Source organism: Oncorhynchus keta, chromosome 12, assembly GCF_023373465.1.
Source record: "Oncorhynchus keta strain PuntledgeMale-10-30-2019 chromosome 12, Oket_V2, whole genome shotgun sequence".
In the NCBI taxonomy this organism is placed as follows: domain Eukaryota; kingdom Metazoa; phylum Chordata; class Actinopteri; order Salmoniformes; family Salmonidae; genus Oncorhynchus; species Oncorhynchus keta.
Genome location: NC_068432.1, coordinates 21786072 through 21813060, shown reverse-complemented (window position 1 = coordinate 21813060; position 26989 = coordinate 21786072). Strand labels below are relative to the sequence as shown.

Here is a 26989-nt window from a genome sequence, read left to right as displayed (position 1 = left end):
TTTTCCTCCTCTTGCTCAGCGTCTTCCTTGATTCATCCCAAATGCTTACATTACGGGTTAAGGTTTTCGATAGTTTTAAAACAAAAACAACTACACTGTTAAGGTAAGGCATTCATTACGAATGTTTTTTGGTGAAGGTTAGGGATAGAAAAAAGGAAGAAAAAAAAGAATGTCCACCACTGAGATTGAACACGCCAGCCTTGGAAAGACAATGCTGAGCAGGAGGAGCAACCCAGTGTTTCAGAAACCCTTCGGAAATTTGATGTTTGGAGAAACTTGGATAAACGTCAGAATCTGATGTCAAATTGTTAAAACCATGAGATCTTGTTGGCCCACTTACATGCTCTGGCATTCAAAAGCAGCCCTGCTTTAGGCTATTAAATAACTGTCATTGAATAATCATATCAATGGATGGAATCAGTGAATGAATGGCTGCAGCAACGGTCTTACAAGCACAGCTGGCACTGCATCAGAAATTAGGCCTAATTAGACAATTAACTCATTTGAATGAGATAATACGCTGTTCAAAGTAATTAATATGTAATTTCAAACGAGTTAGTATCTCGTTTGAACGACTTAGTAAGAAAAACATATATTTACTAAGTTGTTCGAACTAGATAATTTAAAGCCTACGTTTTTTTAGTTTTTTTGCCTTGGGCTTCTGTCGGGCTTCCTTATAGACTCATAAAAGCATGTAAAAAATAACAAATGAAGACTATCCAGCATTGATTTACTCCTTTACCTAGTTAGTGTAATACAAAAAGCACATGCTTTGTGTACTTTATTTTACTTACTTATTCTTGACTTTGACCACCATAGTATAGTCCCTGTGCCCTTGACTTTTAGGGTTCAAACCGGAGTAAGGGTTCAAATCTGAGTCATCGGCGACTGCTTAAATATCTAGTATCATGGTACTGAACAGTCAGTCGGTATAAACTAACACCATTTGAATCAATGTCAGAGCTCTGGATTTAGACACTAAAGACCATGTGAGTAGAGCATAATTCCACATGGTGGCTTTAGCTAAGCCCATTGTAAACACAGAGAAAGACAAGGGGTCAGAGAGAACAGGCCAATGTACATCATAGCTTTGACATTTCCTGGATGGATAGACAACAAGCCGAACGGATCAGAGGTGCTATTTTGGGTCACTGGCTCGGAGACAGAATGTGGGATGGCGTGGGACTGGGATATCCTGATGGGAAGGCTCCGGGAAGACTCCGGAACCCCACTAGGGACCATTATGACCTTCAGCCTGCATGATGCCCAGGCTTTCCATTGTAACACACTGCATCAACAAGAAATGTACACACTTCAAAGTGTACTGTATGTAAACAAGGACAAACTTTGTAGTGTACATACTTTGTGTAGTATGTCAACAAGTACACACTGCAAAGTGTATGTCAAGAAGCACGCGCTCCTCGGAATACATCAACTTCATGGAGTACGTAAATAAGTATTCACTTCACATATTTGTGCAGACCTTACTATCACAGTTAAGTGGGGTCCAATGCTAGTTATTTCTCTAGGGCAGGGATGGGCAACTTTAACGGAGGTGGGGGCCACAAAAAAATGGAGCTCATCATTAGGGGCCTCAGCGGCTCGTGGGCCTATATTTACTAAATAATCTAAAGTTAAAAAAATACCGGTACAGAGTCAATGTGCAGGTTAGTCGAGGTAATTTATACATGGAGGTAGGGGTAAAGTGACTATGCAGAGATAATAAACAGTGAGTAGCAGTAGTGTAAGCAAAGTAATGGCCATTCGATTAATTGTTCAGCATGGCTTGGGGGTAGAAGTTGTTACGGTGCCTTTTGGACCTAGACTCCACGCTCGGTACCACTTGCCGTGAAGTAGCAGAGAGCATAGTCTATGACTTGGTTGAGTAGTATATAGGTCCTGGATGGCATGATGTACTGGACCGTACTTACTACCCTCTGGAGCACCTTACGGTTGGATGCCAAGCAGTTGCCATACCAGGCAGTGATGCAACCGGTCAGGATGCTCTCAATGGTGCAGCTGTTGAACTTTTTGAGGATCTGTGGGACCCATGCCAAATCTTTTCAGTCTCCTGAGGGGGAAAGGTGTTGTTGTGCCCTCTTCACGACTGTCTTGATGTGTTTGGACCATGATAGTTTGTTGGTGATGTGGACACCAAGGAACTTGAAACTCTCGACCCGGTCCTCTCGACCCGTTGATGTGAATGGGGGCGTGTTCGGCCCTCCTTTTCCTGCAGTCCACGATCAGCTCCTTTGTCTTGCTCGCGTTAAGGGAGAGGTTGTTGTCCTGGCACCACACTGCCAGGTCTCTGACCTCCTCCCAATAGACTATCTCATCGTTGTGGGTGATCAGGACTACCACTGTTGTGTTGTCAGCAAACTTAATGATGGTGTTGGAGTTGTGCTTGGCCACGCAGTCATGGGTGAACATGGAGTACGGGACGGGACAAAGCATGCACCCCTAAGGGGCCTCCATGTTGAGGATCAGCGTGGCAGATATGTTGTTGCCTCTACCCTTGCCACCTGGAAGCGGACCGTCAGGAAGTCCAGGATCCAGTTGCACAAGGTGTTTAGTGACCAGGGTCCTTAGCTTTGTGGGCTCTATGGTGTTGAATGCTGAGCTGTAGTCAATGAACAGCATTCTCACATAGGTGGTCCTTTGTCCAGGTGTGAAAGGACAGTGTGGAGTGCAATAGAGATTGGATTATCTGTGGATCTGTTGGGGCGGTATGCGAATTGAAGTGAGTCTAGAGTTTCTGTGATGATGGTGCTGATGTGAGCAATGACCAGCCTTTCAAAGCACTTCATGGCTACAAACGTGAGTGCTAAGGGATGGTAGTCATTTATGCAGGTTACCTTCACTTTCTTGGGCACAGGGACTATGGTGGTCAGCATGAAACATGTAGGTATTACAGACTCAGTCAGTGAAAATTCAACATGTCAGTGAAGACACTTGCCAGTTCGTCCACGCATGCTCTGCGTACATGTCCCGGTAATGCGTCTGGCCCCGCGGCCTTGGGAATGTTGACCTGTTTAAATTTCTTGCTCACATTGGCTATGGAGAGCGTGATCACACAGTCTTCCAGAGCAGATGGTGCTCTCATGCATGCTTCAGTGTTACTTGCCTCGAAGCGAGCATAAAAGGCATTTAGCTCATCTGGTAGGCTCGCGCCACTGGGCAGTTCACGGCTGGGTTTCCCTTTGTAGTCCGTAATAGTTTGCAAGCCCTGCCACAGCCGACGTGCGTTAGAACCGGTGTAGTAGGATTCAATCTTAGTCCTGTATTGACGCTTTGCCTGTTTGATAGTTCATCTGAAGGCATAGCAGGATTTCTTATAAGCGTCTGGATTAGTGTCCCGCTTCTTGAAAGCTATTATTGACAAATAGACACACACACACACCCCTCATCTTACCAGATGTAGCTGTTCTGTTCTGTCGATGCATGGAAAGCCAAGCCAATTGTTCAGTGCCTTCAGAAAGTTTTCAGACCCCTTGACTTTTTCCACATTTTGTAACATTACAGCCTTATTCTAAAATGTATTTTTTTATTCCCTCATCAATCTACACACAATACCGTATGATGACAAAGCAAAAACTGTTTTTTATCATTTTTTGCAAGTGTATTCAAAATAAAAAACTTAAATATTACATTTACATAAGTATTCAGACCCTATACTCAGTATTTTGTTGATGCACCTTTGGCAGTGATTACAACATCGAGTCTTCTTGGGTATGACGCTACAAGCTTAACAAACCTGTATTTGGGGAGTTTCTCCCATTCTTCTCTGCAGATTCTCTCACACTCTGTCAGGTTGGATGAGGAGCATTGCTGCACAGCTATTTTCAGGTCTCTCCAGAGATGTTCGATCAGGTTCAAGCCCGGGCTCTGGCTGGGCCACTCAAGGACATTCAGAGTCTTGTCCTGAAGCAACTCCTGCGTTGTCTCTGCTGTGTGCTTAGGGTTGTTGTCCTGTTGGAAGGTGAACCTTTGTCCCAGTCTTAGGTCCTGAGCGCTCTGGAGCAGGTTTTCATCAAGGATCGCTCTGTACTTTGTCCCTGCCGCTGGAAAACATAACCGACAGCATTATGTTGCCACCACCATGCATCAACGTAGGGATTGTGCCAGGTTTCCTCCAGACGTGATGCTTGCCATTCAGGCCAAAGACTTCTTCTTGGTTTCATCAGACCAGGGAATCTTGTTTCTCATCATCTGAGAGTCCTTTAGGTGCCTTTAGGCGGGCTGTCGTGTGACTTTTACTGAGGAGTGGCTTCCATCTGTCCACTCTACCATAAAGGCCTGATAGGTGGAGTACTGCAGAGATGGTTGTCCTTCTGGAAGTTTCTTCCATCTGCACAGAGAAACTCTAGAGCTCTGTCAGAGTGAACATTGGGTTCTTGGTCACCTTCCCGACCAAGGCCCTTCTCTCCCGATTGCTCAGTTTCCTGGGCCGCCAGCTCTAGGAAGAGTCTTGGTGATTCCAAACTTATTCCATTTAAGAATGATGGAGGCCTCTGTGTTTTTGGGGACCTTCAATGCTGCAGACATTTTTGGTACCCTTCCCAAGATCTTTGCCTCAACATAATCTTGTCTCGGGGGCTCCACGGACAATTCCTTCGACCTCATGGCTTGGTATTTGCTCTGACATGCACTGTCAACTGATTCCTTTTATAGACAGGTGTGTGCCTTTCCAAATCATGTCCAATCAATTGAATTTACCACAGTTGGAGTCCAATCAAATTGTAGAAACATCTCAAGGATGATCAATGGAAACAGGATGCAACTGAGGTCAATTTTGAGTCTCATAGCAAAGGTATTTTCTGTTTCCGCTTTGCATTATGGGGTATTGTGTGTAGATTGCTGAGGATTGTTATTCAACCCATTTTAAAACAAGGCTGTAACGTAACATTTTGAAAAAGTCATGGGGTCTGAATACTTTCCGAAGGCACTGTATATTATCCATGTTTTCGTTCAGCCACGACTCTGTGAAACATATTACAGTTTTTAATAACCCGTTGGTAGGATAGTCCCAAAGGGAGGTCATCCATTTTATTCTCCAGTAATTGCAAGTTGGCCAATAGAACGGATGGTTGAGGCGGGTTACCCACTCACCAACAAATTCTCACTTGCCAGCCCCCTGTATTTCCGTCTTTTCTTCACGCAAATTATATGTATTTCTGCCTGGATTCGGAGAAGCAGTAAATCCTTTGCGTTGGACTCATTAAAGAAAAAAATCTTTGTCCAGTTCGAGGTGAGTAATCACTGTTCTGATAACCAGAAGCTATTTTTGGTCATAAGAGGCAGTAGCAGCAATATTATGTACAAAATAAGTTATAAACAATGCGGGAAAAAACACACAAAATAGCACAGTTGGTTAGGAGCCAATAAAAAAGCAGCCATCCCCTCCAGTGCCATTATCAGATATATGAAATAGAACTGTGTTCCCTAAACTCCAATTCAATAGCTGAGGTATGAGAAGGGAAATAAACACAAATATGTTTCCAGAGAACATAGCAGCCATAGGTGTCCCAATGAAGAAGCCTTCCAAATGAACTGTACATGGATGGGCCATTACTCTGCACCCCAGATCATTTCTATGTAATAAAGCAACTAATAATTTCTAACTAATAAAGCACAGCTCGTATCATATCCCCACTTAATTGATTCTGTAGCTCGTCAGAGGCTCCTTTCAAGGGCTAGTCCTGTCGCTTGGCCTGTGACAGAGTCTGGCCTACTGTAACCTAAGCTCTGAGCTCTATGGAAATTATATTCAGTGCAGAAAGAGACAAACAGGCAACTGACAACTCTACTAACTCTACACCACTATTATACCATAACATTCAGACCATGTCAGGGCACGGCAGGGCCAAGGCCTTTTCATGGGTTTGGTATTACCTCACAGATGTCAGCTACTGGTGTGTTTTTTCCAGTTTTCATGTCAAATGCTTTAATTATTTTCACAGGTTATTTTCATTCCACACTGCCACCTCTGTCCCTATGTCTCTGTCCCTAAAGGGTACACAAACAGGCCAAAATACTGTAGTTTTATTATTATCATTTGCTAAAATATTTCTGCTAAAGTTAGAAGTTATTTTGAGCGATGAGGAGGTGGTCAGTGATTATGCTCAGCGTTTCCTGGTTCCAGTACAGAGGTGCCCAGTGTGTTCAGGACAGGTTGATTTGAACACAGAGGCTAGATGGCAAGCTGGAGCTGCAGTACCGGTGAGTAGAAGGGGAGGGACACACAGTTGTAGGGACAGAAAGAGCGCTTCCTACATCAACGGAAATACCAGCCCAAAGACTTAGAGGCTGGACTCAGATTGCAGACACAGAAATAAACACATAGAGAGAAACACACAATCACAAGTGCATATGATATACTCAAATAGAAACTAAGTCCATGAGAGTAAACACATGACACATCCTCACATACCCTCAGTAACACAGTCATAACCACACACACACACACAGTCTCACACACACACACACACACACACACACACACACACACACACACACACACACACACACACACACACACACACACACACACACACACACACACACACACACACACACACACACACACACACACACACACACACACACACACACACACACTCTCTCTACCCTGGGAGGGGTAGTGAGCTGAATTCTTCCTTTTGTGACGCCCTCCTCCTCTTACTCAGGAAAATGATGTGTGTTCTTGCATAACCTTACAAAACAGTGACCAGGGGCCAGCAGTGCAGCGGCTGCCAAGGGCAGAGGTCAAGCCTAAGTGAGCCTCTCAGCTTTATGGAAGAGCAAACAAATGAGGATGGGGCAACTTTCATACTAGGTAAACACACACACGGCTGTCCCTTTGTCCTTCTCACAACACTAGGACATATGTCGCTTTGTATTAAACATACCCACAGTCCACATGGCGCTAGTGTTGCTTTGGATCAGTCTTGGTGGATGGATCTGACTGTTTCCAATAGAGAGGCTTGGCCATTAGCATTAATCACAGTCATTGTAAATACTTCAGTTGTAAATAAAACCATCCAGTAGAACAGACTGGATGGCTGCATGCCGGTCTGCCACCACAGCTGTTGAAGTAACATAATTTCATCAACACAAAGATTTGAACACAGATGATATCATTTATAACTGGAGAGAGATGCTATTGGACCTCTGGATGTGTGTCTTTGATATATAGACCCATTTGGCTATAGCCTGGCCATTTTCAGCCAACCTGTCCAAGCTCATATCGTAAAGTGAGATGATGCGGAATGATCTTCTTTGTTGTGGTGTTCAGTGTGGTTTCTATAGTTTCAGCATAGTTCCACGTCTTCGTATAGCAATTTCTTTGTGATGTTGTGTATTTATTGTAAGGCAGGCTGACTGCCCATGAAGCAACAGTAAGTAGAAAAACATCTGTCGTCATGGTTAAGTTTGATTTGATGGGAGAGGTAGAGAAACTTAGATATTAACAGCAGCGATCATTTCATCCTTGCTGATCACTATCACTTCAGTATTTAGGAGTTGTGATCCTGAGGAGGAAAACCCAGAAGTCATAATCTCTTAAATAGCAACAAGTTTTATAACATCCACAGAACTCAAACCATTCAACAGCAGCTAATATGTTTTATATAGGTATAGAATTAAAGCAGATTGTGTGATGGAAGGACAGTGCTTTACATCATTTGAAGTTGGACCATTTGGAATAAGGGGCTTGTCAGAGTGGAAGCCTTTGCTTGGGGAGGAGGACTGCAGTGCACACCCCCGTCCCGCAAAATTAACTCACCCAAAACAAGGGTGGGACCCTCAAGGAACCAGAAGGAGCCAGTGGCTTTGATGAATTCACCAGCTAACCCAAACAGAAAAACTTTAGAATTGTGCCAAGATAAAATATTTGGTCAGTTGAGACAGTTACCGTAGTCAACATTTGTCTTCAAAAGTGTATTATAAAATAATTACTTTAGTACATAGACATGAAGCAGAAGCGGTTTCGAGATCTGCAGGAAAAATAACAAAACTTTGGTCTGCATTATGATGGACTATGACATCATGCACATAAACCAGAATCTTGGGCTAGGGTCATCCAAGAAAAACATCTCATTCCCAGTAACAGCCAAGAATGCCTATTTCCAGCTTTTATTATAAACTTCAGCTAAGCGCTCCAGGAAGGTTGCCAAGGGGACCATGGTTCCTGTACTTCACTCTTGTGTAAAAGTCATTAGTTGTTTTCATTTCTTTCCATCTTTCATTCAACTGTGAATTAATGCAGCAAAGAGGTGGCCCTCTCAAGGGGTTTTCACATTTAAAAGAGCCTAATCAAACACCCACGTTGTAAATGGAACCTATTACCGCTAATGGCTTACCTAGGAATGAATCCTGATGAAGCCTTGAAGAGGGCTATTAGCACTGCAGGTTTTTGTCATCATCCACAGTGGTTTAAGGGTAGTCATTAGAGTTACTATCCTCTTGTTCTTTTGATTTGAACTAAATGTGCCATTTCTGCTTTGAAACAACGGCTGCCTTTTACAAGATGCTGATAGCAGCTACAGGAGAAGGTCAGACCACATACAAGTGTGGGCTGCAGGTTTTAGAGGTAAGGTACTATACCATAGGAATAATTTGACTTTCAAGGAACATGGAAGGGTTCCCTGTGGCTCAGTCGATAGAGTGTGGTGTGTTCAACATTAGGGTTGTGTGTTTGATTCCCATGGGGGACCAGTATGAAAATGTATGCACTCTGGATAAGACTGTCTGCTGAATTACTATGATGTTAATGAAATCCATGAAAATGTTATTGAGTGAGTTCTAATGTCATAAATAAGTGGTTGATTGTTTGAGTAGGATCAGTAAAGATAGATTCAAAATTCACCATTTTGTCATGAAAATTGAGAACATAAATGTGTAAGAAATGGTATCTGGATATTGGAAGGAATAGTTACATAAAGTACAAATATTGTACTGTATTAAATAAAAAATACATGATTATTATGAAGCCTGTGTGGAGGGAATTTAATCATGTTCTTGGCCTGACTGTCTTTGAGAGTTTCCGTGTTTACCATGATAGGCTGATTGTCTGCTACATCCAATTTTAGCTGTCAAGTCTGACTACAAAGGGGGGGAAATGGCCTCAAGGCCAGTGTCTGAGGTTTGGAAATCTCTTTCTGGTCACTCCAGTCTAGTCTAATACCAACAGGGCAATGTCATGGGATCAACCACACTCTCTTAAGGGTGATGGTGTGGGGGGAGGGGGGGGGGATAAATTAGCTAATTTAAAATGAATTATTTTAGATGTTACAATTGTATTAGTTGTCACAGTAGAGAAAGTTATCTGAATTCTAAAATACTTTATAAATACCCTGGCATGCTTTTAAAGTCAACAGCCTTGGTCATCCATTATGTAGTTTTGGAAGCCTCCCTCCTGGGGTGAGCGTTAAGTGCAGTTGGTATGGTCCAGGGGAGGGAAGGGCGACTGGAAAGTGGAAATGTTTGTACTGATTTCACTATGATGGCCAATATGATCAAGACTGCTGAACTTGTCTTCAATATTTGATTAGATTTGTATAGTTTTTATGTATTTTTATTATTCAACATCAAGTTTGATAAGTTTGCTCATTCTTAACAAGAATAAAACGAGACTAAATATCACATTTCATCTGACAATACATCACCATGTTGATTACAAGTAAGTAATAACTTTTCTTCTATGAACTTTAGTAGTACAATAGCAAATTCTAGGACTCCGACAAATATAAACTTAGATGTATTAACATATTCAGAGAGCCACTACTAACCTGATAGGGTGTCAGCTGTGAGGTTCATGTGATGCTCAAAATGAGGTGAGGAGTTCAGATGATGTAAGGTGATGTGCTGCACCACCGCATGAGCATCAGCCCTTTAGTCTAATGCATGCTCTAGACTATAGTTTTGCAACAGGCTTTTAAAAAGACTTATTTAACTAGCCGAAATGTTTTGTCATATAGATTCAAAAGGAATAGTTTCACTTTCAAGGAACATGAAAGGGTTCACTGTGGCTTAGTTGGTAGCGCATGTGTGTGCAACATCAGGGTTGTGGGTTTGATTCCCACAAGGGACCTGTATAAAAATATATGCACTCCCTACTGTAAATCACTCTAGATAAGACTGTTTGCTAAATAAATTACTATACTGTTAATAAAATCCTTGAAAATGTTCTTGAGTGAGTTCTAATGAAAAAAATAAGTGGTTGATTGTTTGAGTAGGATCAGTAAAGACAGTGTCAATATTCACCATTTTGTCAAGGAACAAAAGTACATAAATATGATACTTCAGCTCATTAAAAATGTATTATTTTATATCAAATAATGTAATAAATACTTGTTTAAATTGCCTAGATGTTTTTTCATATAGATTCGAAAGTTTGGTTTCTTAGTTTACTTAGTTTTAAAATTAAGAAAATTAATCCTCTAAAAAATGTCCACGTAAAATATATTTTTATATCTTAAGAATTTACGCCTACAGAGTATAACATTTATATTTGTATTTCTGGCCTGTAGGTTGAGTGTTATGTGGGAGAGTGTTATATTGAATTCTTCATGCAGGTGCCAGTCAATTTATTAAATTAATTTCTGTGATGCTAGTGTGTAATGTTAGTGTGTAATACACTGTATTTGTTTCCTGCTCCATACGTATTCCTAGCACGTAGGCAATGGGTTCAGGCTGCAAAATTTGATGAACTTAGGAGTTATGATAGAAAACCAGCTACTTTTGAATCAGAGATAAAATGCCTAGCAAATCTGTTGTTTTCCAATAAGTCTTTTTCCCATGGTGTTAGCTTTTCAGAGGAACCAGACTGAACAAAGTCACTCAGTCATTGCAATGGATTGGAGTATTTGGTCTCTAATCAACTAACTGTTGTATTTCACCATTTTAAGATTTGGCATCATATCATGTGCATAGTTCTACTTGACCATTAAATGCCAAGTATTTCAATCCAATCAACATGGTTCAATTTGAGCAGACCCCTAAGTTGTGCTCATTTGCAGATGGTTCTCTAAAAAGGTTCAGTAGAGATTGACCGGTTCATTGTGGTGTCTAGTATTTCCTAGAAGACCTTCATTTACCAATTATACTTTCTGCAATCTGAAAGTTCTCTAACTATAGCAGCGAAAATCCCTCCAACTCATTTCCCCATTGGCATGAGTGGATTACACAGACACTGTTGTTAGCAACCAGGAGCAACAGAGCGCAGGAACAATTATACCTATGACCTAATGCAATTCTACCTGCCAACTTTGGCCGGGGAGTAATGGAATGAGATAAGCCAGCGCTGGTATAGATGGTTAAGGGGGATAAATGATTGCGTAACAATCACCAGGTGCTCTCTGATTGCCATTGTTATAGAGCCATTGTTACTTTTTCCATATTAACTCTGATTTGCTGACCGAGTGACACACTTGGGTCATACACCAAATACCTAACAGAACAGAAACATGATAGATGACCAACTGCTGGATAGCACTGTTATTTGTGATTCATCAAACATCTATATTCTTTGATTTAAGAACAGAAAATGGAGGTCAGTTCTATCTTTTGGTCTTTCTTGTCTTTTCCTCATAAATGTCCTTGTTTACAGTCATTCAGAGGACATATGTTGGCCATTCCCTAGAACACATCCATTGTGTTGTAATCTAACTAGGCCACAGTAACCACCCAATGTCATATCATCCCGAGCACTCCACTTGTCTAATGTTACAGTTCTCAACATAACCTCACAGACATTTGAGGTTTTCATACCACTTTTACACCTCACTTGACACTTGCCATCCCAGTAAAAAGCAGCTGTATTTGCATTCCACTGAGGCTGTTGAGTCTAAGGCTTGGTCCTCTGGAGGATGTTGTGAAGATCAGAACCATGTAAGCTGTCAGAGCAGAGAGATGTTACCATATCAACACTGAGATGCTTTTCTCATGTCTATCGACTCATGAAGAGACATGGCAAAAGACAGCTCTAGGCCTGGAGGCCCATATAGTGGTAGGACTTAGGAGACTGCTACGAAGAGTGGGTGTGTAGTGTGTGTGGTGTGCACTGGGACGCACTGGGGGGGGGGATTGCGTCAGGGCTAGAGCACGTAGCGCCATTTTCCCAGGCCCCTAAACACACTCCTCCGACTTCCTGGCGCTGTGAGGGAGGGAGGGGTTGAATTGCAAGCACGCATCTCTTATCAGAACCCAGAGCCCAAAAGCACAACTTCCTCCAAGGCGGCCTGAGGAATTTGGAAAAGGAAGAGCCTTTCCCTTCTTGGCCTTATTAAAATTGGCGGTCTCACAGATACCATCATGCTTATACGCAGGAAGAATATAGTGGTGGACAAGGCGCAGTGAAGTTAATTGTTCACTGCTTTATATATATTTCATACTGCAACTGGGTCACCTGTCTTATGCCTTTTCCAGCCCTGTGATGTCATTCTGACCACTGGTTTGGGTAGCTAATAGTTTATTTACATCTGGGAGCAGGGTGTTATTATAAGGTGATAACAACTGATTCCACCATAGGCTTTATGGTTGTTCCACGGTGCCTTTTGAGAAGTGTAACTTAATCTCAAGAGGTTAAATAAATAAAAATACTGTAGCAAGTGCATATTAAGTGCCAAATAAAGTAACACGGTTGACCGTAACAGGGTTGACAGTAACAGCCTTGACAATTTCATCTTAAATCAGCCATAAATTCCATTTTGACAAGGGGAATGGAAACGTATTGTGTGCAACAGGGAGTGGCAATGGAAGGGGGGTTGTTAAAACATTTGTAGTCTGTCTATGGGTAACAGGGTTGACGTGTTAGGCTTGACCCGGTCAGTTTTCCACCACAAAACACAGGAAAGGGCCAAAAAGAGTAGAACCAGCTCACCTATTTTTACTCTATGATTTGACTATTAGCTGTTTAATGTTGCTTTTGGAAAAAAGATTAAAGAAATAGTTTACTTTCACCATATTCAAATGGGAGTTCACGTAGCAGGATTGACCTTCAAATGAGGGACAGAGATAAATGAATCAATAATCACACTAAATAATAATCTAGAGAAATTACTTTGTCAAAGCAAAATAATAACTAGGGCTTCAAAATGATGGCGAAAACTTAGAGAAATGTTGGGGTTAAGTGGATTCAAATCTTTCTCTATGTCACAGAGGGTGCAGGCTTTTTATATAACCCTGGCAGATACATTCTGATACATAACTTTACAGCCTCAGAGTTATGTGATACTAGCCTGTATGTCATATTTTAGCAGGTACAGCTGATCTCCTCTCTGTCACAAACTGTCCGCCAAATCCCAAAACTTGTATTTGTATTTATTATGGATCCCCATTAGCTGCTGCCATGACAGCAACTATTCTTCCTGGGGTCCAGCAAAATGAAGGCAATTATACATTTTTAAAAACATTACAATACATTCACAACAGATTTCACAACATAATATGTGTGTGCCCTCAGGCCCCTACTCTACTACTACATACAGTGTCTTGTAAAAGTATTCATCCCCCTTGCCATTTTTCCTATTTTGTTGCATTACAACCTGTAATTTAAATTGATTTATATTTGGATTTCATGTAATGGACATACACAAAATAGTCCAAATTGGTGATGTGAAATGAAAGGACCAAGGTGCAGTGTGGTGAGCGTACATTTTCTTTATTTTAAGCAAAATGACGCCAAACAAAACAATAAACACTACAAAAACAAACCGTGAAGCTCACAAGCAAAGTGCTCTAAACAGAGACAACCTCCCACACACACAGGTGGGAAAAGGTTACCTAAGTATGGTTCCCAATCAGAGACAACGATAGACAGCTGTCCCTGATTGAGAACCATACCCGGCCAAACACAAAGAAATAGAAAACATAGAACACAAAACATAGAATGCCCACCCCAACTCACGCCCAGACCAAACCAAAAAAGAGACATAAAAAGGATCTCTAAGGTCAGGGTGTGACACACCCCTTTGCTATGATGCCCCTAAATAAGATCTGGTGCAACCAATTACCTCCAGAAGTCACATAATTAGTTAAATAAAGTACACCTGTGTGCAATCTAAGTGTCACATGATCTGTCACATGATCTCAGTATATATACACACCTGTTCTGAAAGGCCCCAGAGTCTGCAACACCACTAAGCAAGGGGCACCACCAAGCAAGCGGCACCATGAAGACCAGGGAGCTCTCCAAACAGGTCAGGGACAAAGTTGTGGAGAAGTACAGATCAGGGTTAGGTTATAAAAAATATCTGAAACATTGAACATCCCACAGAGCACCATTAAATCCATTATTAAAAATGGAAAGAATATGGCACCACAACAAAGCTGCCAAGAGAGGGCTGCCCACCAAAACTCACAGACCAGGCAAGGAGGGCATTAATCAGAGAGGCAGCAAAGAGATGAAAGATAACCCTGACGGAGCTGCAAAGCTCCGCAGAGGAGATTGGTGTATCTGTCCATAGGACCACTATAAGCCGTATACTCCACAGAGCTGGGCTTTACGGAAGAGTGGCCAGGAAAAAGCCATTGCTTAAAGAAAAAAATAAGCAAACATGTTTGGTATTCACCAAAATGCATGTGGGAGACTCCCCAAACATAAGGAAGAAGGTACTCTGGTCAGATGACACTAAAATTGAGATTTTTGGCCATCAAGGAAAATGATATGTCTGGCACAAACCCAATACCTTTCATCACCCTGAGAGCACCATCCCCACAGTGAAGCATGGTGGTGGCAGCATCATGCTGTGGGGATATTTTTCATCAGCAAGGACTGGGAAACTGGTCAGAATTGAAGGAATGATGGATGATGCTAAATACAGGGAAATTCTTGAAGGAAACCTGTTTCAGTCTTCCAGAGATTTGAGACTGGGACGGAGGTTCACCTTCCAGCAGGACAATGACCCTAAGCATACTGCTAAAGCAACACTCGAGTGGATTAAGGGGAAACATTTAAATGTCTTGGAATGGCCTAGTCAAAGCCCAGGCCTCAATCCAATTGAGAATCTGTGGTATGACTTAAAGATTGCTGTACACCAGCAGAACCCATCCAACTTGAAGGAGCTGGAGCAGTTTTGCCTTGAAGAATGGCCAAAATCCCAGTGGCTAGATGTGCCAAGCTTATAGAGACATACCCCAAGAGACTTGCAGCTGTAATTGCTGCAAAAGGTGGCTCTACAAAGTATTGACTATGGGGGGTGAATAGTTATGCACGCTCAAGTTTTCAGTTTTTTAGTCTTATTTCTTGTTTGTTTCACAATTACAAACATTTTGCATCTTCAAAGTGGTAGGCATGTTGTGTAAATCAAATGATACAACCCCCCCCCCCAAAAAAAATTCTAAATCTATTTTAATTCCAGGTTGTAAAGCAACGAAATAGGAAAAATGTCAAGGGGGGGGATGAATACTTTCGCACGTCACTGTATCTACAACACAAAATCCATGTGTACATGTGTGTATAGTGCATATGTTATCGTGTGTATGTATGCATGTGTCTGCACCTGTCTGTTTTTTAAATTACATGTTAGTGCTTGCATGAGTTACTTGATGTGGAATAGAATTCCATGTAGTCATGGCTCTATGTAGTACTGTGTACATCCCATAGTCTGTTCTGGACTTGGGGACTGTGAAGATACCTTTGGGGGCTTGTCTTGTGGGGTATGCATGGGTGTCCGAGCTGTGTGCCAGCAGTTCAAATAGACAGCTTGGTGCATTCAACATACAACTTCTCACGAATACAAGTAGCGATGAAGTGAATCTCTCCTCCACTTTGAACCAGGAGAGATTGACATGCATATTATTAATGTTAGCTCTCTGTGTACATCCAAGGGCCAGCCATGCTGCCCTGTTCTGAGCCAATTCCAATTTTCCCCAAATTCCCTCTTTGTGGATCCTGACCACACGTCTGAACAGTAGTCCAGGTGTGACAAAACTAGGGCCTGTAGGACCTGCGTTGTTGATAGTGCTGTTAAGAATGCAGAGCAGATCTTTATTACTCCAAGCAATTTAGTCTCCTCAACTTGCTCAATTTACACATTATTCATTACAAAATTTAGTTGAGGTTTAGGGTTTAGTGAATGGTTTGTCCCAAATACAATGCTTTTCATTTTTTAATATTTAGGATTAACTTATTCCTTGCCACTAATTCTGAAACTAACTGCAGTTATTTGTGAAGTGTTGCAGTCAATTCAGTTGCTGTGGTGGCTGACGTGTATATCGTTGAGTCATCCGCATACATAAACTCAGCAAAAAAAGAAACGTCCCTTTTTCAGGACCCTGTCTTTCAAAACGAATTAGTAAAAATCCTTCACAGATCTTCACAGCTCCTCACTGTAAAGGGTTTAAACACTGTTTCCCATGCTTGTTCAATTAACCATAAACAATTAATGAACACGCACCTTTGGAACGGTCGTTAAGACACTAACAGCTTACAGACGGTAGGCAATTAAGGTCACAGTTATGAAAACTTAGGACTCTAAAGAAGCCTTTCTACTGACTCTGAAAAACGGAAAAAGAAAGATGCCCAGGGTACCTGCTCATCTGCATGAATGTGCCTTAGGCATGCTGCAAGGAGGCATGAGGACTGCAGATGTGGCCAGGGCAATAAATTGCAATGTCCGTACTGTGAGACGCCTAAGACAGCGCTACAGGGAGACAGGACAGACAGCTGATTGTCCTCGCAGTGGCAGACCACATGTAACAACACCTGCACAGAATCTGTACATCCGAACATCACACCTGCGGGACAGGTACAGGATGGCAACAACAACTGCCTGAGTTACACCAGGAACCCTCAATCCCTCCATCAGTGCTCAGACTGTCCACAATAGGCTGAGAGAGGCTGGACTGAGGGCTTGTAGGCCTGTTGTAAGGCAGGTCCTCACCAGACATCATCGGCAATAACGTCGCCTATGGGCACAAACCCACCTTCGCTGGACCAGACAGGACTGGCAAAAAAGTGCTCTTCACTGACGAGTCGCGGTTTTGTCTCACCAGGGATGATGGTCGGATTCACGTTTATCGTCGAAGGAATGAGCGTTACACCGAGGCCTGTACTCTGCAGCGGGACAGATTTGGAGGCAGAGGGTCTGTCATGGTCTGGGACATTGTGTCACAGCATCATCGGACTGAGCTTGTTGTCATTGCAGGCAATCTCAATGCTGTGTGTTACAGGGAAGACATCCTCCTCCCTCATGTGGTATCCTTCCTGCAGGCTCATGACCCTCCAGCATGACAGTGCCACAAGCCATACTGCTCGTTGTGTGCATGATTTCCTGCAAGACAGGAATGTCAGTGTTCTGCCATGGCCAGCTAAGAGCCCGGATCTCAATCCCATTGAGCACGTCTGGGACCTGTTGGATCGGAATGTGAGGGCTAGGGCCATTCCCCCCATAAATGTCCAGGAACTTGCAGGTGCCTTGATGGAAGAGTGGGGTAACATCTCACAGCAAGAACTGACAAATATGGTGCAGTCCATGAGGAGGAGATGCACTGCAGTACTTAAGGCAGCTGGTGGCCACACCACATACTGACTGTTACTTTTGATTTTGACCCCCCTTTGTTCAGGGACACATTATTCCAGTTTTGTTAGTCACATGTCTGTGGAACAACTTGTTCAGTTGATGTCTCAGTTGTTGAATTTTGTTCTGTTCATACAAATATTTACATGTGTTAAGTTTACTGAAGATAAACACAGTTGACAGTGAGAGGATGTTTCTTTTTTGTGTGCTGAGTTTAGATATGCCTGGCTTAACTTAAAGTCAGTGGAATGTCGTTAGTAAAGATTGAAAAAAGTAAGGGGCCTAGACAGCTGCCCTGGGGAATTCCTGATTCTACCTGGATTTTGTTGGAGAGGCTTCCATTAAAGAACACCCTCTGAGTTCTGTTAGACAGGTAACTCTTTATCCACAATATAGCAGGGGGTGTAAAGCCATAACACATATGTTTTTCCAGCAACATACTATGATCGATAATGTCAAAAGCCTCACTGAAGTCTAACAAAGCGCCCGGACAATATTTTTTTACTACATTTCTATCAGTCATTCGTGTAAGCGCTGTGCTTGTTGAATGTCCTTCCCTAAAAGCATACTGAAAGTCTGTTGTCAATTTGTTTACTGTAAAATAGCATTGTATCTGGTTAAATAAGGGGGAAATCTGGTGAAACACATTTTATCCCATAAGTTTACTAAGGGTTGGTAGCAGGCTGATTGGCCGGCTTTTTGAACCTGTAAAAAAGGCTATACTATTCTTAGGTAAGGGAAAACCTTTTGCTTCCCTCCAGGCCTGAGGGCACACACTTTCTAGTAGGCTTAAATTGAAGATCTGGGAAATAGGAGTGGCAATATTGTCCACTATTATCTTCTGTAATTTTCCATCCAAGTTGTCAGACCCTGGTGGCTTGTCATTGATGATAGACAACTTTCATTTTTTCACCTTCCACACTTACTTCACGGAATTCAAAATTACAACCCTTGTCTTTCATAATTTGGTCAGATACACTTGGATGTGTAGTGTCAATGTTTGTTGCTGGCATTTCATGCCTAAGTTTGCAAATCTTGCCAATGAAAAAATCCTTAAAGTGATTGATTCAATGAATGATGGAGCAGAGTTTTCCCAAAATGTAATTTAAGGTGCTCCAAAGCTGTTTACTATCATTCTTTGTCATTTATCTTTGTTTCATAGTGTAGTTTCTTCTTTTTATTCAGTTTAGTCACATGATTGCTGAATTTGCAGTACGATTGCCAATCAGTTGTACAGCCAGACCTATTTTCCATTTATTTTGCCTCATCCTTCTCAACCATACAATTTTTCCATTCCTCATCAATCCACAGGGATTTCACTGTTTTTACAGTCATTTTCTTAATGGGTGCATGCTTATTACTAACTTGAATAAGACATTTTGTAAATATGTCAAGTGCAGCATCTGGTTGCTTGTCATTACACACAACGAACCAACAAATATTCTTTACATCAACAACATAGGAATCACTACCAAACTTATTGGATGACCTTTTATACACTATATTAGGCACAGCTTAAGGAACTTTAGTTTTCCTATATATGGTTACTATATTGTTATTACTACATCCTAGGGATTTGGAAACTGCTTTCAAACACATTTATGCAGCATTAGTAAAGATGTGATCTATACATGTTGATGATTTAATTCCTGTGATGTTTATAACTACCCTGTTAGGTTGATTGAACGAGGTTACAGGAACTAGTTACAGTTTGAAGCTTTCTCTTGAGTGGACAGCCTGATGAAAGCCAGTCAATATTGGACAGGAACAGAAATCATCCTCCTCTAACACTAAGTGATCAAACCTGGCTGTTGATTTGATGAACCCCGTTCCCATCTAGCAGAGTTTATCTCCCCTGGATCAAAGGGATCTTGTGATATTCACAGCTTGTTTTTCCCCTGTTTACATTTCTCAGCCATCTGCTTTTTTCTTGTAATTATGTCAGACACTCTTATGCAGAGCAACTTACAAGAACAAGTAGGCTCAAGTGCCTTGCTCAAGGGCACATCGCCAGATGTTTCACTTAGTCAGCTTTGGGATTTGAACAATCGACCTTTCGGTTACTGGCCCAACGCTCTTAACCACTATACTACCTGCCGCCTCTTTGTAACTCAACCTCCAGCTGTCTTCCCCTGACCCCCACAGCCTGGGTGAAAAACACTGAATTCCAAGTACTCTCTCGTTGTTTCTTTTTCGTTTTCTCTCTTTAACGTTCTCTCTCTTTCTCTCTGGGTTTTATTTCATGAAGTACCAGTGAGTTTGAAGAAAGATTGCACTTCTTTCCACCATCTGTCCCTGACAGTACTATGTCAATGGTGGGAGTTAGCAGATGGGTGGAACCTCAACAGAGGGGACATGAAAGGCTGTGTGTGGCCAGAGGGACTGAAGCCACTTCTGACAAACGATGTCTGCCTTTTCTGTGTCTGACACACACACGCCACGTTAGCCAATTAGGAGCAATTAGGATGGCCTCTTCCAAAGATCCACTGTAAAAGTACACCCTCTCAGTGATGAGAGGAGAAAAAGGAGAGAGATGCTTCTATTTTTGTCCGCTTTATTTTTGCGAGTGTAATTAAAGCGTAAAATAGCTCGCTTAATATGCACAAATATTTGTCCTGATATTAAAATGGGCCAACCAGAAAATAATTGTAATTTAATTTGAATATTGTTTTTTGTTTGCAGAGATCGAAGCGAAGGAGGCTTGCGATTGGCTGAGAGCAGCCGGCTTTCCCCAGTACGTGCAATTATACAAAGGTAAATATCAAATAGTAATCCTCTCAAGCCATCAAACACAATCTATTACAGTGCACACCAGATCCACATATTTGCTCATCCATAACAAACAGTGTCATATCACGCCTTGTTTGCCTCTCAGATTGCAGGTTCCCCATTGATATAGACTGGGTAAAGAGTGATCACAGTTTTCTGGATAAGGATGCACTTGATTCACTCTGCAGGTGAGTAGCTGGACTTTACATCCACTCCCTCCTTCTCACCATTGCTCCTTGTTCTATTGATGGAGTGTATGTAGTGCTGGAATACTTAATTGAGCTGGGGAAAGAGAGAGAGAGGAGAGAGAGAAAGAAAGAGAGAGAGAGAGAGAGAGAGAGAGGAGAGAGAGAAAGAGAGAGAAAGAGGAGAGAGAGAAAGAGAGAGAGAGAGAGAAAGACAGAGTGTGCTGTGCTTGTTTAACCGCCATTCTTCTCCTCTGCTTACAGGAGATTAAACACTTTAAACAAATGTGTGGAGCTGAGGCTGGAGCTGGGCAGATCAAAGAGACGGGTGAGTGAGAGTGAACACCATGGAACACCAACATGGCAGCTCTGTCAAAGACACCGCAGTAACCAGAGGAAAAGCTCATAGTTAGCATTTAACGCATCGATTTCCACTGATATTGATGGCTAAGTAGATAGCTCCACCTACCTCCAAAACTCCTCAAAACTTCAATAGTCTTTGTTTGAGAAAGTGCAGAGAAAGATAATTTGGGTGAAAACTCTAGAATTAATCGTGTTGCATAATAATTTTCTACTTAAAGTCCCAATGCAGTCAAAAACTAGATGTTCCTATATTTTATATACATTTCCATAACTATGAGGTTGGAACTGTGAAATTGTGAAAACGAATTCTAGATGAGTTTTCTAAGAGCTAGATGAAAAAGATCAATAAAATTTCATTCTGTTTTGGTGGGATGGAGTTTTGGCCATCCATAGTGACATCACCATGCGATAAATAGACCAATAAGAGATTTCCTAACCTCTCTGCCAATAACCTCTCCTCCCCACTCAGACCACTCCCAGACAGTCCTCGCAAAATTTTTGCTTGTGAAATTATTATTTGCTAAGAAGCTATTCTTGACATTTTTGGATCATTTTAATAGAAAACAATCACATTAAGGTACTTAATTGTTACCCAGAAATTATTTGACATTGATTTAAAAATGGCTGGATTGGACATTTAATGTTCTCAGAAACTCGTTATCTCAGAATGTTGTTATCTTTGTGGAAGATATAATAAAGAAGGAAAATATATTTTTAAAATCTATATTTACAAAACAATATACATGGGGGATTGGAAATGATGCAGACAATTTACATTGATAGAGGCCAAAATCTATCTGCAAAATTAAAGCTGATCTACTCAAAAACATAAAAGAAATAAAACATATCTCTGAAGAGTTACACGATGTCCAGAAATAGATGGCCCTGATTTTTGACAGTATGACAGTACCTTGATTATTGTCTTGTAATTCTTAGTTGGAGGAGTCAGAGGATGAGGACCCCTGTGCCATCAGTGCCAAATGGGCCTACGAGAGGCAGACAAGGCGCTGGCGTCGACTAGAGGGGATGGGCTTCCTGTGTTTACCGGACAGCCGTGATATGTCCCCGGGTGAATCCAACGACCGTCATGAGGTCTGCTCCCTCCACAGCACCAGCAGCACTGAGAGTGAGGGCCGCAAGACTGCCACTGATGACCAAGATACCAGCAGGAGCTCGTCTCGCTGCTCCTCCACCAACAAGACCATGTCCCTGGACACGTCGTTCAGTGAGCCCCCCTCCCCAGGGGGTGAGATGCTCGGCTTCAGCAGTGCTGAGGAGCGCTTCCCGGACAAGCCCCCCAGGAAGAAGGGCCCTAGTCTGCTGAGGAAGATGGAGAAGCTGCGTCTGAGGAGCACAACCACCCTCCGCTCCCCAGGCCACAGTGGCCACAGCAGAACCAGGCTGGTCATCTCTGGCCCCGTGCTCCAGGTGGGTCTGGATGTCGAGCACAGGCTGAGACGGCTGCAGTGCCTGGACATCTCCACCCTGCAGGACAGGGATAGGGACTGGCCGGGCAGCCAGGCCTCCTCCTCACCATCCTCCCCCCACTCAGGCAGCAGCAGCCCCAGCACATCAGAGAGCAGCAGTACAGTGAGCACCCCAAGCCCCATCACCAGGGTACGCAGCAACTGCAAACGAACCGGCGGGGTCCAAGAACAGCACCAGGAAGGTCTCCACAGCGGCCCGGTCCGAGAGCTCCAAGACTTCAAGGACGAGAGGAATAACCACGAGAGCCTGGTCTTCCAGATCCCCCAGGGACACAAGCCAGGAACGTTCCCCACTGCCCTCACTCACAACAATGTCCTGTTGCCCATAGACAACACCTCCGTCAACTGGAGAACTGGGAGCTTCCACGGGTACCGTGGGCGACGGAGCAGGGGGATCGCAGCGGCCAAGGATGAGGATTCCCCCTGCTGCAGCCCCCCAGCCTCATTGGACCACCGGGCCAGTATCTATGACAACGTGCCAACAGGCCAGGTGATTGGCCAGGAGGTGGAGCATCACAGGGCGGCGGAGACGGAGGAGATCAGTGAAAACAATGACGTGTTCTCTGCGCTGGACAGTGTGATGGAGCGTATCAGCGGCCTGCAGCAACTCGTCAACACCTGGACGGACAAGCTATCAGAGGACTCTGACTCTGACTCTCACCGCGGCTCCACCCCCTCTCCCTGTCCCCTCTCCTCCTCCAACCACATCCACCTGGAGATCAAGGAGGCTGAGGAGCTGGGGCCGAGAGCCGTGGAGGGGGAGGGAGATGAGGACAGGGAGAGCCTAGAAAAAGAATCTGTGGATGGAGATGGCACAGAGGTTCAGTCACTACTTCGCAATATCAGGTGAGAACAGGCTGTGGAGAATGACAGCTGGCCTGAGCGCTCGTTAAGAAGGCATATTGGAAGTTTATAACTCGTACATACAGATCCATTACTTATGTAATTGTATCATTGAGAATAAAAATGCAAATAGGTTTTGATAAATCATATTGTAAATGCATGAACTCTATCACTGAACAAATCATTGTTCTGTTGTGTCTGTTCTATAGACGGAGCCAGCACCACTGGTCAAGCGAGCAGAGCCTTCCCTCAGTGACTGCCAGCGGCCCAGGGGTCGAGGCCCAGCCTGTCTCTCACCTCCACCTGCTGCGGAAGCTCTCCCTACTTAAACTCACCGCTCTCATGGACAAGTACTCCCCCTTCAGCAAGCAGGGCTGGAACTGGTAAGGAATGGGAGGGGAAGTGAAGAGGGGGGAGAGGGAGAGGAGAGATGGGATGGGGAAGGTAGAGTTGAGGTAGAGAAAAGGAAGGGTTGGACCAGAAGAATCAAAGGAAAGTGGTAGTGCGATGAGGGAAATCAGGAAGAGAAGGGGAAGTGGGGGAGGAAGGGCAGAAGAGGTGGAAGTTTGGATGCAGAACTCACTATTTATGTGAAGTTGCAACCTTGCCTCTCACAAGACAAAACACAGGATGCTGTCAGAGCTATAAACCCCCCCAACAAAGATGCACAAAAAATCAGCATCTGAAAAAGCCGGCATGACAAAGTATAACCTTCAGGCTAGATTCCTGGGGAAATTATAGACAGGTCCTCTTCTTTCCTTTGGGATAAGGTCTGTAGCTGGGTAATATTCGATATGTGCAGTTGAAGTCGGAAGTTACATACACCTTAGCCAAATACATTTAAACTCAGTTTTTCACAATTCCTGACATTTAATCCGAGTAAATATGCCCTGTCTTAGGTCAGTTAGGATCACCACTTTATTTCAAGAATGTGGAATGTCAGAATAATAGTAGAGAGAATGATTTATTCAGCTTTAGTTTCTTTCATCACATTCCCAGTGGGTCAAACGTTTACATACACTCAATTAGTATTTGGTAGCATTGCTTTTAATTTTTTTTAACTTGGGTCAAACGTGTCAGGTAGCCTTCTACAAGCTTCAAACAATAAGTTGGGTGAATTTTGGCCCATTCCTCCTGACAGAGCTGGTGTAACTGAGTCAGGTTTGTAGGCCTCCTTTCTCGCACACGCTTTTTCAGTTCTGCCCACAAATGTTCTATAGGATTGAGGTCAAGGCTTTGTGACGGCCACTCCAATACCTTGACTTTGTTGTCCTTAAGCTATTTTGCCACAACTTTCCAAGTATGCTTGGGGTCATTGTCCATATGGGGAAGACCCATTTGCAACCAAGCTTTAACTGCTTTAACTGATGTCTTGAGATGTTGATTCAATATATCCACATCATTATACTCTCTCATGATGCCATCTATTTTGTGAAGTGCACCAGTCCCTCCTGCAGAAAAGCAACCCCACAACATGATGCAGCCCCCCCTGTGTTTCACGGTTTGGATGGTGTTCTTCTGCTTGCAAGCCTCCCTCTTTTTCCTCCAAACATAACAATGGTCAATATGGTCAAATAGTTATATTTTTGTTTCATCAGACCAGAGGACATTTCTCCAAAAAGGACAATCTTTGTCCCCATGTGCAGTTGCAAACCGTAGACTGGCTTTTTTTCTGGCGGTTTTGGAGCAGTGGCTTCTTCCTTGCTGAGCGGCCTTTCAGGTTATGTCGATATAGGACTCGTTTTACTGTGGATATAGATACTTTTGTACCTGTTTCCTCCAGCATCTTCACATGGTCCTTTGATGTTGTTCTGAGATTAATTTGCACTTTTCGCACCAAAGTACGTTCATCTCTAGGAGACAGAACGAGTCTCTTTCCTGATCAGTATGGCGGCTGCGTGGTCCCATGGTGTTTATACTTACGTACTATTGTTTGTACAGATGAACGTGGTACCGTCAGGCGTTTGGAAATTGCTCCCAAAGATGAACCAGGCTTGTGGGGGTCTACAGTTGTTTTTCTGATGTCTTGGCTGATTTATTTTGATTTTCCCACGATGTCAAGCAAAGAGGCACTGAGTCTGAAGGTAGGCCTTGAAATACATCCACAGGTACACCTCCAATTGACTCAAATTATGTCAGTTAGCCTATCAGAAGCTTCTAAAGCCATGACATAACTTTCTGGAATTTCCCAAGCTGTTTAAAGGCACAGTCAACTTAGTGTATGTAAACCTCTGACCCACTGGAATTGTGATACAGTGAATTATAAGTGAAATAATTTGTCTGTAAACAATTGTTGGAAAAATTACTTGTGTCATGCACAAAGTAGATGTCCTAACTGACTTGCCAAAACTATAGTTCGTTTTTAGGGACATTTTTAGGGACATTTCATCTCGACGGTTGACGGCAGTGACCTCCAAATAGCATTACATGGGATGATGTATGAGAACTCAGCACATCCCAATCAGTTCTGTCAGAATGAGTTATTACTTTTCATTGTTTGTAGCTATTTCCTCACCAATGTTTCAAAACCTGATCCCCAAAACTTGGCTACCCCACTAATAAAGTGTTTGACATTATTAGTTTGTGTAGCCAACTGGGGGAAAAGGGATTGCTTAAAGCAAGAGGACAGGGTAATTGACTTTTTGAGAGCAGAGTAATTGGCCTATTTGTTTTAACAATCATTGAGCTAACTACAAAAGAAATAACCTACTCCAGCCTCTCTTTGCTTTTCCATTGATCCTGTGCTTCAGTATTCTGCACCCTCACTGCTGTGGAACTAGCTTCATTCCAGACAAGTGGTGTCTTGTATTTGCTGTGGCCAAACACCTTACCCCTTGGCTTTCTCTCTAAATACACACACACACACACACACACACACACACACACACACACACACACACACACACACACACACACACACACACACACACACACACACACACACACACACACACACACACACACACACACACACACACACACACACACACACACACACACACAGTGAGTGAGAGTAAGACACACAGAGAAAAACACACCTACTAACACTATGACACACACACAATCACATTAAATCACTAGCAGAACACCATTACGGTAATGAAATGAGGTGGACGCAGCAGATATCTTTTAATTGAACAGCTGAAAACTATAATGGAAATGCTGCTTGTAATGGGAGAGAGCACTATCAACGAGAATCATGCTGTATGAAAATGTGTGAATTTAATTCCAGCAGTAGGTTCATTTCTGCAATCATACATTTGATTGGCTCTGAAGCTTGATATCTCAAGGTGCCTGAACTTGATTTATGGAAGAATAATGAGGGGAGGCTTTAAATGGTCTTCATGTTATCTCCTCAGCTACACAGGCCGTTACCCCGGCACTTGCTGGCTTATAAAAACATCCTATTCAGCAAATAAACCAATTGGGCTTTAAAAGAAATGTCCCATCTGAGTTTTACACAGAGCCCTCTTCTAAGAGCATGTGTGCTCAAATGAAAAAATATTATAGTGTATACTATGGTAGGAATACTATAGTATTCACTGTAGTGTTTTTGCAGACTTTACTGTAGTATTTACTGTAGATGTCTGTAGTATTTACAGTTTACTATAGTATAAATGGGGTTGTAAAAAAAAGTATATACTACTATGTTTTTGCGGACTGTAGTATACTGTAGTATTTACTGTGGTATTTTTGCGGACTGTAGCGGACTGTAGTAAACTGTAGTACTTACTGTAGTGCTTTTGGGGACATTACTGTAGTATTTACTAATGTTTTTGTTTTATTATCTTTGATATAGAAGTGGGGGGCTTTCTCCCTGAGG

General features: G+C 42.7%; 1 protein-coding gene across 2 annotated transcripts in view; it reads left to right on the top strand.

Moving 5' to 3' along the window:
• The window catches only part of LOC118391133 (rho GTPase-activating protein 7-like), a 108367-nt gene that overhangs the window by 67984 nt on the left and 13394 nt on the right, over positions 1–26989 (top strand). Inside the window, exons 1-6 of one of the 2 annotated variants that reach the window (XM_035782185.2) lie at positions 9481–9679; positions 20202–20273; positions 20395–20476; positions 20738–20801; positions 21773–23169; positions 23376–23549. In XM_035782185.2, coding sequence (XP_035638078.1) covers positions 9667–9679; positions 20202–20273; positions 20395–20476; positions 20738–20801; positions 21773–23169; positions 23376–23549 — 1802 coding nt within the window. In that variant the 5' untranslated portion in view covers positions 9481–9666. Of the gene's footprint in view, positions 1–9480; positions 9680–20201; positions 20274–20394; positions 20477–20737; positions 20802–21772; positions 23170–23375; positions 23550–26989 lie in introns of those variants that run through there. The other variant, XM_035782184.2, reaches the window with a different exon arrangement.